Source organism: Acipenser ruthenus, chromosome 21 (assembly GCF_902713425.1).
Source record: "Acipenser ruthenus chromosome 21, fAciRut3.2 maternal haplotype, whole genome shotgun sequence".
In the NCBI taxonomy this organism is placed as follows: Eukaryota; Metazoa; Chordata; class Actinopteri; order Acipenseriformes; family Acipenseridae; genus Acipenser; species Acipenser ruthenus.
The window spans coordinates 23304334-23320121 of NC_081209.1; the positions used below are offsets into that span (position 1 = coordinate 23304334).

A 15788-nucleotide genomic window follows, 5' to 3' on the forward strand; every position below is an offset into this window, starting at 1 on the left:
GTGACCTAAATTTCAAGGTTTACATTTGGCAGCAGGGTTGCTGGGCTATTTGCCTGATATCCTGCTCTTCAGAAAGCATGCAGTACTTCAGTGGCTACACTTGGCGTTCACTTTATTTTTCCTTTGGCAAGATACTTGTTTATTGCACAAAGATTATAGCTTGCTGTGTCTGATAAGAGAAAAAAATAATAATTGAATTTGCTTCAGGGAAATAATTTGTGGGAATTTCCAGCACAGCAACTTACTGGTGACCAAAAACGAGGGAATTGCAAAACGCCTGGTGGTTCCCCTCCTTGAGGTTTATTAGAACAGTATTCATTAAACATACAAAAATTGAACTATAAGAAACCAAGTGTTTGATTTAATCAACGTATAACCTGCTTGCCAAAACTGGATTTTGTAGAGCATTTTACAGCTCTGGTAAATCTGCTTAAATGATGTCATCATCCCTGGATTGCCAGTAGAAATAAGTGCTTAATGCAATCCAGGGGCATTCCCCAGTGCTCTAAAGTCCAGCTGTCCCTGTCAGGTTTTAAGTTGATTAAATTAAACAAGATAAGTGTTTCAGCTGTATTTGATACACTAATTGTGAATTTTTTTTTTTTTGCAGACCTTGACGAGTGCTCAACCAAACAGCACAATTGTCAGTTTCTGTGTGTCAACACAATTGGGGGGTTCACTTGCAAATGCCCACCTGGGTTTACGCAACATCACACAGCATGCATCGGTAAGTACAAAACCCATTCAGATAGTACATCTGGCTGGGTCATGCATGCTGATGTACTGTAACCTAACCCATATGACACCCTTGCGCTGTACTTTTGGTAATTTGCACATGTCAGATGGAAAAACAGTCACAGAAATCCAAGGGTTGCCTTCATATGTTTCCAGCTGGGTCTGCATGGGAACCAAGCACCCAATACCTGTTACTTCTCGGGGTCTTTATCAGGGTGTCACTTTGGGATACTGTTAAGTGAAAACAAGCATAATTCTTCACTTCTATGCTGTGATGATCACTGTATGTTTAATAGCAGGCTGTAGCAAGAATACTCCTGCCTGCAAGAATCACTGTAGAGTGAGTTCAAACAGAGGACATTGAGGGAAAATCCTAAAAAACTGTTATATTAAAACTTGTTTTAACAGCAACCATGCATTCGCTGGCTCCTGTAAACTTTTCAGATAAGGGAAAACGATCAAAGCTGAACATTTGCACAACATGCTACAGTGGCAAAAATTAGCTGGCCTCATTTGTAGTTATAGCAACCTTGTTATGGATCTGTCTGTTGCCATGGATACACAGAGCATTGCCAAATTGTGCTACAGCTCCCATGACCTAACTGTTAAACACTTGAAATTAGGTAAACAAATGAATGACTGAGGGCTTTTAATTGTAAGATGTAGGCAAAAAGCTGGTCATATTAAGTATGAAGAAGGCTTTGTAGTGTGTGCATGCTTCATTTTTAATTGAATATTAACTTCAAATAACTCTCTAAATTTCCTGCTTGTTTGTTTCCTTGACAGCCTGGAAGCTTATACTAGTTGAGAGTGGGCATGTAGAATATGCAGCCAGCAGGATTACTACCAGTTGTTAGCTGCTGCTTATCTGTGTGGTTCATGCATGCTACTGCAATGGAAGCATTTTCCTAAGCTTTTTACTTTCAGATCTTTCAAAGTGTAAAACAGTAATTTATTCAAAAGGAAAACCACTGGGTGTTTAATTTCAGGTCTTTTAAGTATCATTTTTCTTTTCATTTTGTAACTTTTATTTGCTGAAAATCCCAGTAAGGGACTCTGCTCCTTTAGTATCTTTATGATTAAATATGTTTCTGCTTTGAACTGACTAGTTATAGTAGGGTTATAAGAAACTTGAGAAAAATGGATTTGTTGAAAATGGGCATACTGTCAAGAAGAATCATATTTAATAATAAAAAATGAGCAATATGCAAACCTGCGAAAATGAAGATACATTCTGTATAGCTTGCTTCAAAGAAGCCTTTTATCAGCACAAAAATGTGATTTAGTCTCCACTGAAGAATTTAACACAGGATTATTTAATTAGGGGAAATGGATCTGATTTTCAGATGTTTATTATTATTATTATTATTTGTTTATTTAGCAGACGCCTTTATCCAAGGCGACTTACAGAGACTAGGGTGTGTGAACTATGCATCAGCTGCAGAGTCACTTACGATTACGTCTCACCCGAAAGACGGAGCACAAGGAGGTTAAGTGACTTGCTCAGGGTCACACAATGAGTCAGTGGCTGAGGTGGGATTTGAACCGGGGACCTCCTGGTTACAAGCCCATTTCATTAACCACTGGACCACACAGCCTCCTGTACTGTTTAAACAGTAAAATATACTGCCAGATTAAATGTTTGCACCAGGTTGCAGCGTGAATGTGTCCGTAAGTGAGTTGGAAGGCTCCTTTTCACATTGGGAGACATAGCAGATTTGATATACTATACTGCACAGACATTTGGAAAATGAATTTGCAACCTAAAGAAGTGTGTTTTAGGTGAGAGTGCCAAAATCAAGGCAGGGAAACACCCAAATCAGTAACCTGATCAGAGTCTTTACTTATACCCTACCTCTGCTGAATCATTTAAAACAAATGGACTACTGTACAATAAGTCACGGTTTTTAAAAATGTTAATACTGTTTATATGTTCATGTATGTATGTATGTATGTACAGTATGATTTGTTATTAATACACTTAGTATTGAAGCTTATTGAGTTTAACACACACTTAGTCATAATAGGAGACACACACTTATATGATTATTTGTGTGGATTTTTGTATTTATCTAGATAACAATGAATGCATGTCGGAGGCTGGACTGTGCGGAGCAAAGGGAGTCTGCCAGAATACTCCAGGAAGCTTCAGCTGTGAATGCCAGCGTGGATATCTGCTGGACCAAAATGGACAGAACTGTGAAGGTACGGCATGCTGCAGTTATTTGGAAAGATGCATCATCTAATCCCCCACTAGGGGGGGATAAAGTCTCCCCACCCCTTTTGCTTTGGACAAGAGTAGGATGTGTTACTTAATGGTCCAGTGTTTTAAACTTCAAGAAGTAGGATTTGATAGTAACCTGTACTGCACCGGCACATTTTTTTTCTGCCATTGTTCCAAAGAGCTACAGGCCTAATGGGTGTCCAGTATGTTTGCTGAATAATGACAGTCATTGATATCTTCTGCTGCAAACTGGTTAATGGACGGTATGAGTGATAAGATACTTCACAAGTCAATCTGTATTGTATAATAAGAAGGTTGACATGCTTGTCCATATTTAGCTATGCTTTGCATTGTTTGCCAATGCTTTAGCGTGCTTTCATTATGCTTCAATACACTTTCTATACATTCATCCTGGACTTTACAAATGTCTATTGGGGGTGCATCCAGTTGATTGGCTTTGCTGACTTGCTGCTCTAATGGTAGTAGAGTGGTTCAACAAGGCTGAATAAAATAATTGTCAATATTGTTAGGTTTAAAAATCATAAAAGAGAGAATTTGTTTTCCTAAGGTGTTATCGCCATCAGGTCAGACTGAAAGCTTTCAGTGTACTACTTATGTTATGTCAAAAAAATAAATAAACAGCCGACTCCAGCTAACACCGCTAGGGAATAGTCCTAATCCTGCTGATCTTATTACATCTTCTGCCAAAATCACCCACATGACAGCTGAAACTTTGTAACCGATGTGAACTTTATTGCTCGCAGTAAATGCTCAGCAGGGCATTGGCCAAAGACTTGCAGTGTTATACATTTTTAACAGCAGTCTTCATTACAAAATTACCATGTCATAAGTTTGGGTGTCTTTTATAAAGGACTGTAAGTTAAATGTTTTTTTTTTAGGATTTTGTTGGTTTAGTGGGTGTGTGTTTTAAAAGTTTTAGGAAGCAAATATCTTGTAAAGGTACACAATTTGAATGCCCTCTTGACAGTTTTATGTGGTATTAAGTATCGGGGAATGGTGGTTCATGGACTGCAGTACACGTAAACCAAAAGAATAACACAATAAAAAAAATTCAGTTGGAAGGAACCAGCGGTTGGTAATAACTGAGAAATAGTAACATATTTTTTTTGAGCCTATTTCAGTGCAATGTTGTTTTTGGCTTTTAATCCATTCGTTTTTAACCATGTCTCCAGCCTCTTCTGGTAACCATGGCTTCTCTTTTAGATATGGACGAGTGTGACGGGAACCATCGATGCCAGCATGGTTGTCAGAATATGATTGGAGGGTACCGATGCAGCTGCCCTCAAGGGTATCTTCAGCATTACCAGTGGAACCAGTGTGTGGGCAAGTAGCTTTTTATCAGTAGAACCATCTAGTGTAAGTATTTGAGGGAGAGCTCTGTGTGTTATGGTGCTATAAAATATAAGGTAGAAATTAATACATTCTTCAGAATCATTTTATGAAATACACTGCTCAGATTTGGTCAATACATGCTGTTCCAGGATCTGAAATAAAAAAAAATAAACTTTCGCCTTTCATGGTTGTAGTTGAGCTTCATCTTAGGAATGCACTGAGGCATGCAAATGCTGTTCTTTATCAGCGGTTGAGCAGGTTTTATTGTTCCCAGGTTCAGGCTATTTAACAAGGGGGTAAATGTATCCAGAAAAAGTCCTGACACCTATTAGAGCTGTGACAACAGCTTTGTTAATATTCAGTGACTGTTAAAAATAACAATGAGTTGAAGGATTTGGACTGGCAAACTCTGGAACGTGCACTTAACAGAATATAAAACTGCTTTAACTCCCAGCACTTCCTGGTAAAGGGGAGGATTCTGCTTTTAATTGCACTAACCTTCACTAAAACTTCTGACATTTTATACAGTCCTCGACAGGCAGTCTAGACATATCCATAACTGGTCTTAATCCATTTTGTAAGCATGGGAACCAAAAGACTGCATTGTGAGCGGTTGTCAAAAGTGTAACCTTACTTGTAACATGAAGAGACTTAATTAAGCCTGTGCTGACACATAACGCATGAATCAAAGAGATGTTCCCCATAGAGTATTCCAGTACAGTACATAGCAAACCAAAACAAGACTTCAAAGAAAAAATGTCTAGAGAATAGATGCTTGATACACGTTCAAAATGTATTAAAAGTGTTTTGGGATTGTTATGTGTTTTTACCACAGTGTGCCAAAAATCAATTCATTATATAAGTCGCAAACTGTAAAACATGAATGCAAAATAAACCAAATATATTACCTTCTACAGCAGCTGGGTTTCTTTAGAACTTTACAAAAATTACCTTATTTGATCGCCATATTGTCAATAGAAGTCAATAGAAGTAACCTTCATGTATAAGGTTTATGTACACTTTAGAACTGCAAATACACATTACCAAATAATATCGATGGTTAAATGTTAGTATAGGTCCCAGGAACTATCTCCCAGCAGTCTCTGAACCCCGTGCTCCTCTAAATGATATGTTGTAAATGAGCTATCCCTGTTCATAACAATTTGTAATCAATTACTAAATTAATAGGTTCAAGATTCTCTCAGGTAGTGACTCACTGACTAAAACAATGCACACTGTGTAGGTGGAACAAGCTACTGTGAGTGTGTTGACTGAGGCTTAGGTTCTATTATGTTCCGTGCACAGGATGACATCTGTACTCAGGATAAGTTACACTGGAAATCTTGAGCAACCGGTAACTGACAGTTTGACTTATAAATGCACGGGATTCATAATCCAAAATAAAAATAAAAAACTGTAGTATTTGTTGCCCACAGATGAAAACGAATGCCTCAGCTCTCAGGTTTGCGGAGGAGCCTCCTGCCACAATACGCTCGGAAGCTTCCGGTGTATCTGCCCCACAGGATTCCAGTTTGAACAGTTCCACGGAGCATGCCATGACGTCAATGAGTGTGCTTCCTCTCAGAGTCCCTGCAGCTATGGATGCTCCAACACTGACGGTGGTTACCTCTGTGCCTGTCCAACTGGCTATTACAGAGTGGGACAAGGGTAAGACTGCTCACATCTTATTAGCACTGGAAAACTATAGGGTGAATTAGAACTGCTCTAAAGGCCTTTAAAATGTACTGCGTTGAAGAGTTATGTGTGAATTTGAATCAGAACTATCTGTACATATTTTTAGGCACTGTGTATCTGGAGTCGGATTTGGAAATGGGGACCAAGCACTGGCAGTAGAAGGAGTGGGAGGAGATACAGATGACAACTCACTTTCACCAGAAGCTTGCTATGAATGCAAGATTAATGGCTATCCCAAGAAGGGCAGGAAACGCAGAAGCACCAATGGAACAGAAGCTGAATCTCAGAACGACTCGCAGGTAACTGTCCTGTGATTTTCTTTGCGATGTCACACTGGGACTGGGTTCCAACCTAGCCACCATAAGGACACCCTATTCAAAAAGCTTAACTTGAGGTTTTTTTTTGTTTTGTTTTGTCAAACTGTCTTTTTATGAATACAATAAGAATGACAAATTGTATCTTGAAGAATATCAATTTTTTATTCATACAAACACAATTTGAAAATAAATCTTTCAAGATTTGGGAATTGGGGCCTGACATAACAAAAACATAATCTCCACATAATCTGAAAAATACATTAATAATGGAATCAAACAAATATTTTGTTCATAAAATATCTAGGTATCCCAGAATAGGAAATCAGTTTGTTTTTTTTGTTTTTTTAAAGATGTCCGTTTCCTGCCAAAGCAGAACATCTGAGTGGTGTGTTTTTTTCTTAATTTTACCTGAGAATGTTTTTCTGCAGTAGTGACTGTCAATTTCAAGTATCACACTGAATGTCAAGATATTTAGTAAGTGAGTTGTCTGAATGGGGGTAAAAGAAAAAAGGCCACACGTGTAAGTGTACAGGCATATTAAGTAGATTCTACTTTCTATTTCCAGGATGAAAATGAGAGCATCAGCCTTGCCAGTGTAGACATTGAAGAACCTCTAGTCTTCAGCTTGAACATCACTGACCTGAACAAAAAAGACCACATCCTGGAGCTGGTACCAGCGCTCACCGCACTGACTAACCACGTGCGATACTTGATTGATTTTGGAAACGAAGACGGCTTCTTCAAAATCAACCAGAAAGAAGGAATAAGCTATCTTCACCTGACCAAGAAGAAACCCATACCTGGAGCCTATTCGTTACAAATCAGCAGCGTCCCGCTGTATAAAAAGAAGGAACTTGACAATCTGGAGGATAAACATGACAAAGACTACCTCACTGGTGAGCTCGGTGACATCCTTAAAATGAAAATCCAAATTATTCTTCATTAACTCGGCGAGTGAAGAAGAATATGACATTGCTTATGCCAAAGAAAAGGCTCAGCTGTTGCTGTTGATTCCCAAGCAGATTCTACATATCATGGGTACAATCTCTTATTACTTTGAAGTATGAGCAACCACTGCTACGTGTTGAATAAAAAAAAAATTAGAAAATTAAAAATATATATGAGGTACGGCATGCAAACCCTAGCCAAAATCAACCACTTTCTCAGGCTTTGTATGAATAAAGCTCAGCCTCTTTAAGAAGATGCAGGTGTTGTGTTGTATAATGATATGTTGAATCTTAAAACACTTTACTGGGACTTATTATTGCTAGGCACCAATGCTGAGGCATTTCATCAGTTCAGCAGAAGTATACGATTTTGCTCTGCCTTGAAGGACTTTTCTGTAACTTTGCTTCTCCAATTTTCCGACTCCCTACTACTAGAGCAGCAGTTTATTATATTAAGTGGTGCTAGTTACGTTGACATCCTAGATTTATGAATGCACTGTAATATTTTACAAACTGGTAGCCGGAATGCAATTACTATTCAGTCTAAATATTTCAATTACTTTGCAGACCAACCAAAGTTGTCTCAGTTATACCTATAATACATGTAAATTAAGTGTGTCTATACTGTAATCATGCTACTTTTTTAATCATGGAAGCATTTGTAAACTAGATTTTTAGTTTTCTGAAAACCCTATATGTTAGGGTTTTGTAATGGTGCTTATAACGACCAACTACTTCTTTTACTTGTATACACCATCCTGATGATGCAAAATATGTGACTTCCTTCCAAATTATGCACTGAGGCCAGCATAGGGCCACAAAGGTTCTCAGCAGTCAGATGACAATCAGTGCTGTCAACAAGGTGACATTAAAGACAACATCTGCACAGTACACATCAATGAGGGTTTAGTGTCAGTAATATCACAATAAAATCATATTTTTGGTTTAACAGGTTGATCTGCTCTGTTCACTTCAGTTGTTTTTTGTTCACCACAAAAGTATTTGAAGAAGGTGTATTGCAAGTGTCAAGTGTGGCAAATCAACAGTGTGCCATTCTCAAACATAACACTGTCATAGGGAAGAATCTCACTTGAGTTAATCATTTTTCTTGACTAGTAATATTGGAGCACTAGTGATTTGGGGCATATTGTAATTTTTAAAGAGAAAGTAAATTGTACCACAGACCAGTAGTCACTTTGAAACGTGTCAGATGGACAGCAAAAAATACCTGCAATATAGCAGAGCTTGAAAATGTTGTTTTACAAGCTGCTACTGCCATGTAGAAGTAGGACTAATCCCATTTGTCTCACAGAACAAGACAATGGCACGCACATTTGAAAAGGGGAGGAAGCTTGTGTCTCCTCTGCTAAAGTAGGCTTTGGGGAATGTAAACAAACTACACAGAAAGTTAAACTCTAGAAAAGCACAGAAAACAAATCACAGGAAATGATGCTTTTACTATAAAATTAAAAGATCAATGAGGGCTGGTTCAACAGGTCATACTTTGTTATGATGGTGGTTGTACTTTCCATACAGATAATGTAACAGGTTGGTTACTTTCAAACGACCATACTGCACTTTACATGTAGTCGTTCAAGGGATTTCAAATGTTAATATCAGGCATACTTGATTACCAGGCACCCGCGACGTTCCTGTAAATAAAGACAAATAATTGTGTCAGTAAGCCTGCTCTTTACATGAAACCAGTGAGGCCGTCCTAAATATCTGTGCTAGTTATTAGCAGCCCCAGCCAAAGACAGCAAGGTTGTTGTTCTAATACACATGGCTTCAATTTGAACGTCTTTTGTCTGTATAAGGTTTGGCATTGAATAAATATTCTGTTCTTTTTTGGAATGCCGTGTGATATCAAGTCACAATGTGTTCTTAAAGCTGTAAATTCAACTTACAAACCAGTTGTTGACATCGACTATTTAACAAAATAATCTGCATATGCTTGTATTACACCACTCATTTCAAATGTACAGTGTTGTACATTAGGTCCATATTTAACTTGGGAAAAAGAATCCTACTATAAATAACTAGAAACATTAAAGTAGTTCCTTGTTATAAAATAATACAGGAACATACACAGGATTCATTTAATGGTTTTGAGTGGAGTTGTCTTTCCTATACTGCTATAGAGTTCTGCGGTTTTGTTTTGCAGATTATAAACTATTTTTTAATCCTTTTGTTTTGTTTAAAGAAACACGAAGGTACCTGTTTTTGGTTTATTCTAATACCTTATACACCAGTGGTTCCAAGCTCCACTTTCCACAGAATTTGGCCAAAAACTTTATCAGAACAAATGGACTTTGTATCTGACCAAATATTTATGATAGGTATCACTCTTGTTCTGAACTATAGCCATTGTATTGTACTTCCTATGCTAGTTATGATTAATTGGTGGTGACCATACTTTTGATGCGAGGCCCAGGAAACTCAAGCTGGAAAACAATTCTACAGATGGAAGACAGATGCATTTGAGGGCAACCTAGGACAAACTCAAGCTTGGAAGACAGAGAGTACATTTACCTGTAGCAAGAAGTCTGCCATGTAATGAACTGAAGAGGTAAAAGTGTCTGTTTTTTCTTTTTTTTTTTTTTTTTTGTCTTAATGAATCATTGGTATTTGATACTATTGCCAGATGGGAGTTATGCTTTTTCAACGTAAACAGAACTTTATTTAGAGCCAGGTAGCAAGAATGACAACAGCAGTCCCAGTTCCATTAACAATACCAGGGAGTGGTGCTACAGTAGTTCCTGCACATATTGGAATTCAAAGTCAAATCCAATCCAGTATATAAAATACATAGTCCAGTCCGTTTCTATGTAATTGGTAACATGTTTTTTTATGCCCTACCCATAATAATTATTGCACATTACTTTTAAACTTGGGAAATCCTCCTGATGGGAAACACATTTTTCATGCTGCATTGGGGTGGGGGAGTGAAATGTCAAGTGTATTCTGTACATGTTCACTTTTAAAAAACAACCTTCAAAAGCTTTCATTAGCTCATGGGAAGCATGACACATGTAAAGAGAAAGCCAGAAACCAATCCAACAGCAACAGTTTCCTTCAGTCAGGAAATCTTTGCTAAAGAAAATAATGGGCTGGGATGTTCCAGCGTGTTTCAGAATTCGAAATTCTTTTGTTACAAAAGGTGTCCTTGTTTATCATCAAATTTATTATCGTGTGGGAAACTACTAAATTAACCTTTTTAACATCAATGTTTTTGCTTTTCAGGAAAAAAAAAAAATGGTGTTGACTTGCCACAGTGGTAAATGGGTTCATTTAAAACCTTGTTTTAGGGCTATATTCATTGATATTAAACCGATACAACAGTACAGTATTCAATGTGATTGTAAAAGACATTAAGCTTAATGCATAGTGTGCCACTGTTTAATCTAAACCATGCCTGCAGTATTTAGGAAAATGTTTCAATATGTAGGGCAGTTACTTCTATGTTAAATGACCATGTCATCGAAGAACTGCACCATGATCAGTTTCATACTTTGCTCTATTACACTTATTGTGTGGTTTTCACATCAAACTGCATATCAAAATGTGTTTTTCTGACAAGCTCAAAATCCAACAGCCACATAAAGATTCAAACTGCTTGTTCAGGCAGCAGTAAGGCTGATAAATCACTTACTTAGACATGATCACACTTTGTTTTATGAGTTAAGACTTAATATATAGGCTGAACTTCTAACTGAGATTCATTAAGCTCTAGCATGGCTGAATCTTCTTTTTGGTCCAAATCCGTAGCTTCCTCAGCTACTTCTGTTACCTAATCATTCTACCAACCGGCTCATCTCACATGAGAATAATTGTTCACTGACCGATTGATGTCCGCAGCCTCCATTTCTATAGCTATTTTGCACTTGGACTGTTCAGTTTAGGCTCTAGAAATTGGGATGATTAGGCTGTGTATTTTGGAGCAAAACAGATAAAAATGCCCCCCAATTTTTTTTTTTTTTTAATTCTGCAGTTTAAAATTCCCTTTAAAGAAGAACTGCATTTGTAACATTAGGCCACTGAGTACTGTGCAAAAATACAATTCAAAGAAAAAAAAAGTTGTTCCTCTCAATACTTTCCTGCCTTTCACAACCAGCTATTATTGTGACAAATAAATAATTGTTAGACCCATATATTTGATATAAGCATTAGAAAACAAACTTACATGTATGGTAACAATTATTTGTCCAGAAATTCATGAAAACTGAGTTACATTGTGTAGCATTCAGTATTTTCCAAAGTGGGGAAGCTTTGCATTTTCTTGTGTGTGCTCATCATACTAAAACCAGAAGTTCATACAAATCTACAGTAGATCAAGTGACTTGCCCCAGGTCAGTCTGTGGCTGATTTAGAATAAATCACAAGACATGTTCTCAATCCTTTAGACAACATTATCTGCAGTTATATCAGTTTAATAAAATTAAACAATGAAAACAAATGAGCAGGATTTTGCCAGTTTGAAATTTGATATAAAGATGCCTTCAATAAAGTTCAACACGCACAATTAAAATTCTCTGTAAGTTTTCGCCCTTTCCCAAAATTAGATTAGGTTCTGTTTAGCAAGACAGCAGTTCAAGGAATATTTAGTCAATGCACCTCAGTGCATTGACTAAATATTAGTCAATGCACTGACAGCTATACCAACTTGGAAAGTTGGGTCTTGATGTACTGGTAAGTGCATTGGAAACCTTCAAAAGAATACCAGTTGCTGCAGGTAGTGGTGATGATGGGTTAATAGGTGCTCCTCTCCTGTGTGCCAGCTAGGTGGTTGGAGTTTTGGAGTAAACTTTAAGCTGAATTCCTGTCTACTATTTAGAACAGGGTGGGGTCGACCCAGCGAAACTGCACCATAGATCAAATCTGTCCTAGATGTTACATTTTAGTGGATTTATCAAGTAATTAACATGTACAAGTGGATTCTCTTTGCCATTGACTTTCATACATTAGGATTTGTCAAAGTCTTCCACGGACAGAGTAGCAGAGCAACCTCTTGCCAAATGACTGATTGGGTTGAATCAAACCCAGGGAGAAAGTAACATTTAACTGTCTTTTTTGTTTGTTTTAATTAAAAGTAAATTCCCAAGCACTTGTTACATAGCTACATAGATGGACACATGCAAGGTACTAGTGTACTTGGAGCCAACAGCCTCTTAAATTTATTCTCAGATGGCATCAAAGCCTTTGGCCATGACCAAATGTATCCAATCTTCCAACTCATTTTTGATGAGTAATGCCACTCTTATTCCAAGAGAACCTCACCTCCCACTTTCTAACTTCTATAAAATGAAGTTTTATTAGTTTGTGTGCTCTGAATAGCATGGGTTTAACTCTGAGTCCACATTATTGCACGTTTGGGTACCAGTAGTCAGGATGTCAGAGATTTGATTATGTCCTGGTCAGCTTTTCATGAACATTCAGAGTTTTTATTGCTACTGTATTGAAAATGTTAAAAGCATAACTACTGCTTTAAAGATAATTATAGTAAAGGAAATGAAAGCCATTCTGCAACACTTCTGGTTTTATTAGTAGTACAGTAATCCATTGCATATCCGACTGCGGTGGGACCAAAGTAAGGGCAGATATGTAAAAAGCTGGATGAATGAACCCTGTTTTAAATATCATTATACACAGCTGTAACAATTACTATATTCACACAACTATTGTTTTGAGATTCAGCTTTTATTAGGGAGATCCCCTAAATACAGGGTAACCATGCTTGTGACAGATGAGCAGTTTGCCATGTGGTTGCCTGCATTCGCTGCTTAGTGATAGGCAGGAGATCGAGACGGAGGTTGAAGATGATACACCCCGCAGGCGAAAAGGATTTATTTATATATCAACACACTGAACAGCTTACGTGACGCTACCAGCAATGGTTGTGCAGAGTACATATAACACTATGTAAGAAAACTTTGGTAGTATCTTCAATCTCTAAACTAACCTTCTCTGTTCAATAATAAACTAATGCTGCTGACAAGATTGATCATGGCGGATAGATGGTTAGGGCGGATATGCGACAGACTACTGTATCTCCGTACTGTGGGCACTTAGCAGTAAATTATAGGAGTGCCATTTTTTCATGTACTCAAGATCACACATTTATAAAAGTCAGGAGTGCTAGATCAATAAATATCATCATGAAGCACCCACCTGATTTTTTTCCAATTACAAATTTTACTTTTGATTTTAGAGATTTGACCACTTTAAAGCTAAATAACAATACCGAATTTAAAGTAATATACCACAGCTTTGAATTCTTGGGATGATTTATTTTTATTTTTATTGATGGCGCACCTTACAAATTCTAATTACTTGTCAAATTGGACTAAAGGCTGTATTTCTTTTTAAAAAAATAATAATCCAGTTCAATATATTTATGAATATTATTTTTTTCTAATGAACTCAATGATTGATGCCCTTTAGTACCGATTTATGTACTATGACTTAAACAGGTGATTTCAGTTTTAAAACCTGGGCTCAGCTCTAGTCTTGAACGCTCTGGCAATGTTCAGTAGCCTAGCCCAGGGGTTTTCAACCTTTTTTTGAAACTGTACCCCTTCTGTCTGGAGGTTGCAGCTCAAGTACCCCGTTACAATTTTCGTTCTACTGAATGGCACAACAGTTGCAATCAAATGGACAATAATCTGATTAACACATTTGTTTTCCTCCCCGTTTATGTAATAAATAATTTATGTCACAATAGTTTGGGTGACTGCTGGTTTAGGACAAACAGTAGGCTTAATTCTTAAAACTTTTAATTACAAGTATTTGGATGCACAGAATTAAAAGACGAGTATTTAGTAATCTCTTTGGAAAAAGTAGTATTCGCTTTCTATTCGGCATAGTTAATATAAATAACACGAAATAGTGTGCATTGTAAATGTTTTTTAACGTTTACTTCCCATCTCCGCATAATGCATTTAAAATGTTTACCTCAAGATAAAACTATAATAACTACTGACAATGATAAACGTTTTTATTAAAGCCAACATAAAAATTAAACAAAGGGATTCGGTATAACTTTCTGTCGCTTTGCATTTTCGGTACTCGTGTTTTCTTCCTTTGTTTTGCCAGTGTTCATCAAACACCGAAAACAAATTCAACCAGACGCTACTGCTGTTACTAAAATGCAGCCGCGCCTAATAAATAAAACAAAAACTGTCAAAGTATGAGTATTATAATTAATAATTATATTTACCAGAGCATTTATACCAGTACTTCTAAAAAAAAATGCAGAAAGATTACGCTTCCTTGATTAGGAGGCTTGATGGTCCAGTGGTTAAAGAAAGGGGCTTATTACCAGGAGGTTCACCTCAAAGTCTCTGTAAGTCGCTTTGGATAAAAGCGTCTGTTAAATGACTAAATGACATTGAAAACAGCAAAGTTCACAAGCACCACAAAACGCTCTCCATAGGCACAATCGCCAGACCACTGCTTCACCCATCCTAATGGAAATCCTGTTCACTCAATCGAAATCACGCATGCGTAAATACGGACGTGATATATTCTGTTGTTTTTTTGTTTATTTTATCTGCAGTTCGCTTTGAGCTATACACAAACATGTAATATTTATGCACATTGGTTTAAAGATACTATATAATACTGTTAAAAAAAAACACGTTATTGTTATTTGTGCATTTCCGAGTCATCCTACGTACGCCCTATGACCTTTAGAAGTATCCCCAGGGGTATGCGTACCAGCGGTTGAAAACCCCTGCCCTAGCCGAGTCAGAGCAGCACTTCCAAAGTGATTTGACCACAAAACTAAATGCAATATGAACCTCTAGCACCACACTGTGGTTGATATGAAAAGTGCACACCCACACCCTCCCAAATATACTTTCATTGTGAATATACTGAAGATGTTTCACTTGGTCTCCAAAAATAACTTAACATGACAACATAGGACAATATAACTTTTTTCAACTGAATAAAAAGTAACTTGGTTAGGCTATTCTTAGAACATGTACTTATACATAATGTGGATGTCATATTTACCTACTTTTTCCAGGATAGCAGGTGACATGTACTGTACATTCCCAATGTACATACTTAATACAATTTCCATGTTAGAAGTAGGTTTGTATTTGGAATAATATATAACTAAAAAAAAAAAAAAAAAAAAAAGCCATTTAGCTGTTTCTGACCATATTTCCAATCCGGAAGAGTCTAGTCTTTCAAGTACTTCACACAACACAGAAGCACACATTTTAATTAATGTAAACCCTGCTGTGCTAAGAATGTAGTATTCAAAAGTGAAATTAAACTCTAATCAAAGCCTTACAGTTTAACAAGCTCTTGCAGTGTAGACAATTTTGTTGCAGGACACAATGTTCTGCCAACTCATCATAGTTAAATGGGTAAACGAGTGCCATTATTACATAAATGGCACCTTTGAATGCATGCATGGTCACCCAGAGGAACAAAGCATGTAGGGTAAAAGGTACTAAAGTAAACTGGGACACATTTAGGTGTCCAACAAAAACAGACACACACAAA

The 15788-nt window shown here is 37.1% G+C and overlaps 1 protein-coding gene across 2 annotated transcripts in view; it reads left to right on the forward strand.

Moving 5' to 3' along the window:
• Window positions 1–8220, forward strand: part of LOC117428027 (fibrillin-1-like) — a 72849-nt gene extending 64629 nt beyond the window's left edge. For both annotated transcript variants that reach the window (XM_058995126.1, XM_058995127.1), the window contains exons 61-66: window positions 611–727; window positions 2812–2940; window positions 4184–4303; window positions 5749–5980; window positions 6114–6306; window positions 6890–8220. In XM_058995126.1, the coding sequence (XP_058851109.1) occupies window positions 611–727; window positions 2812–2940; window positions 4184–4303; window positions 5749–5980; window positions 6114–6306; window positions 6890–7270 (1172 nt within the window). In that variant the 3' untranslated portion in view covers window positions 7271–8220. The remainder of the gene's footprint in view (window positions 1–610; window positions 728–2811; window positions 2941–4183; window positions 4304–5748; window positions 5981–6113; window positions 6307–6889) is intronic.
• Window positions 8221–15788: the final 7568 nt, after the last annotated feature.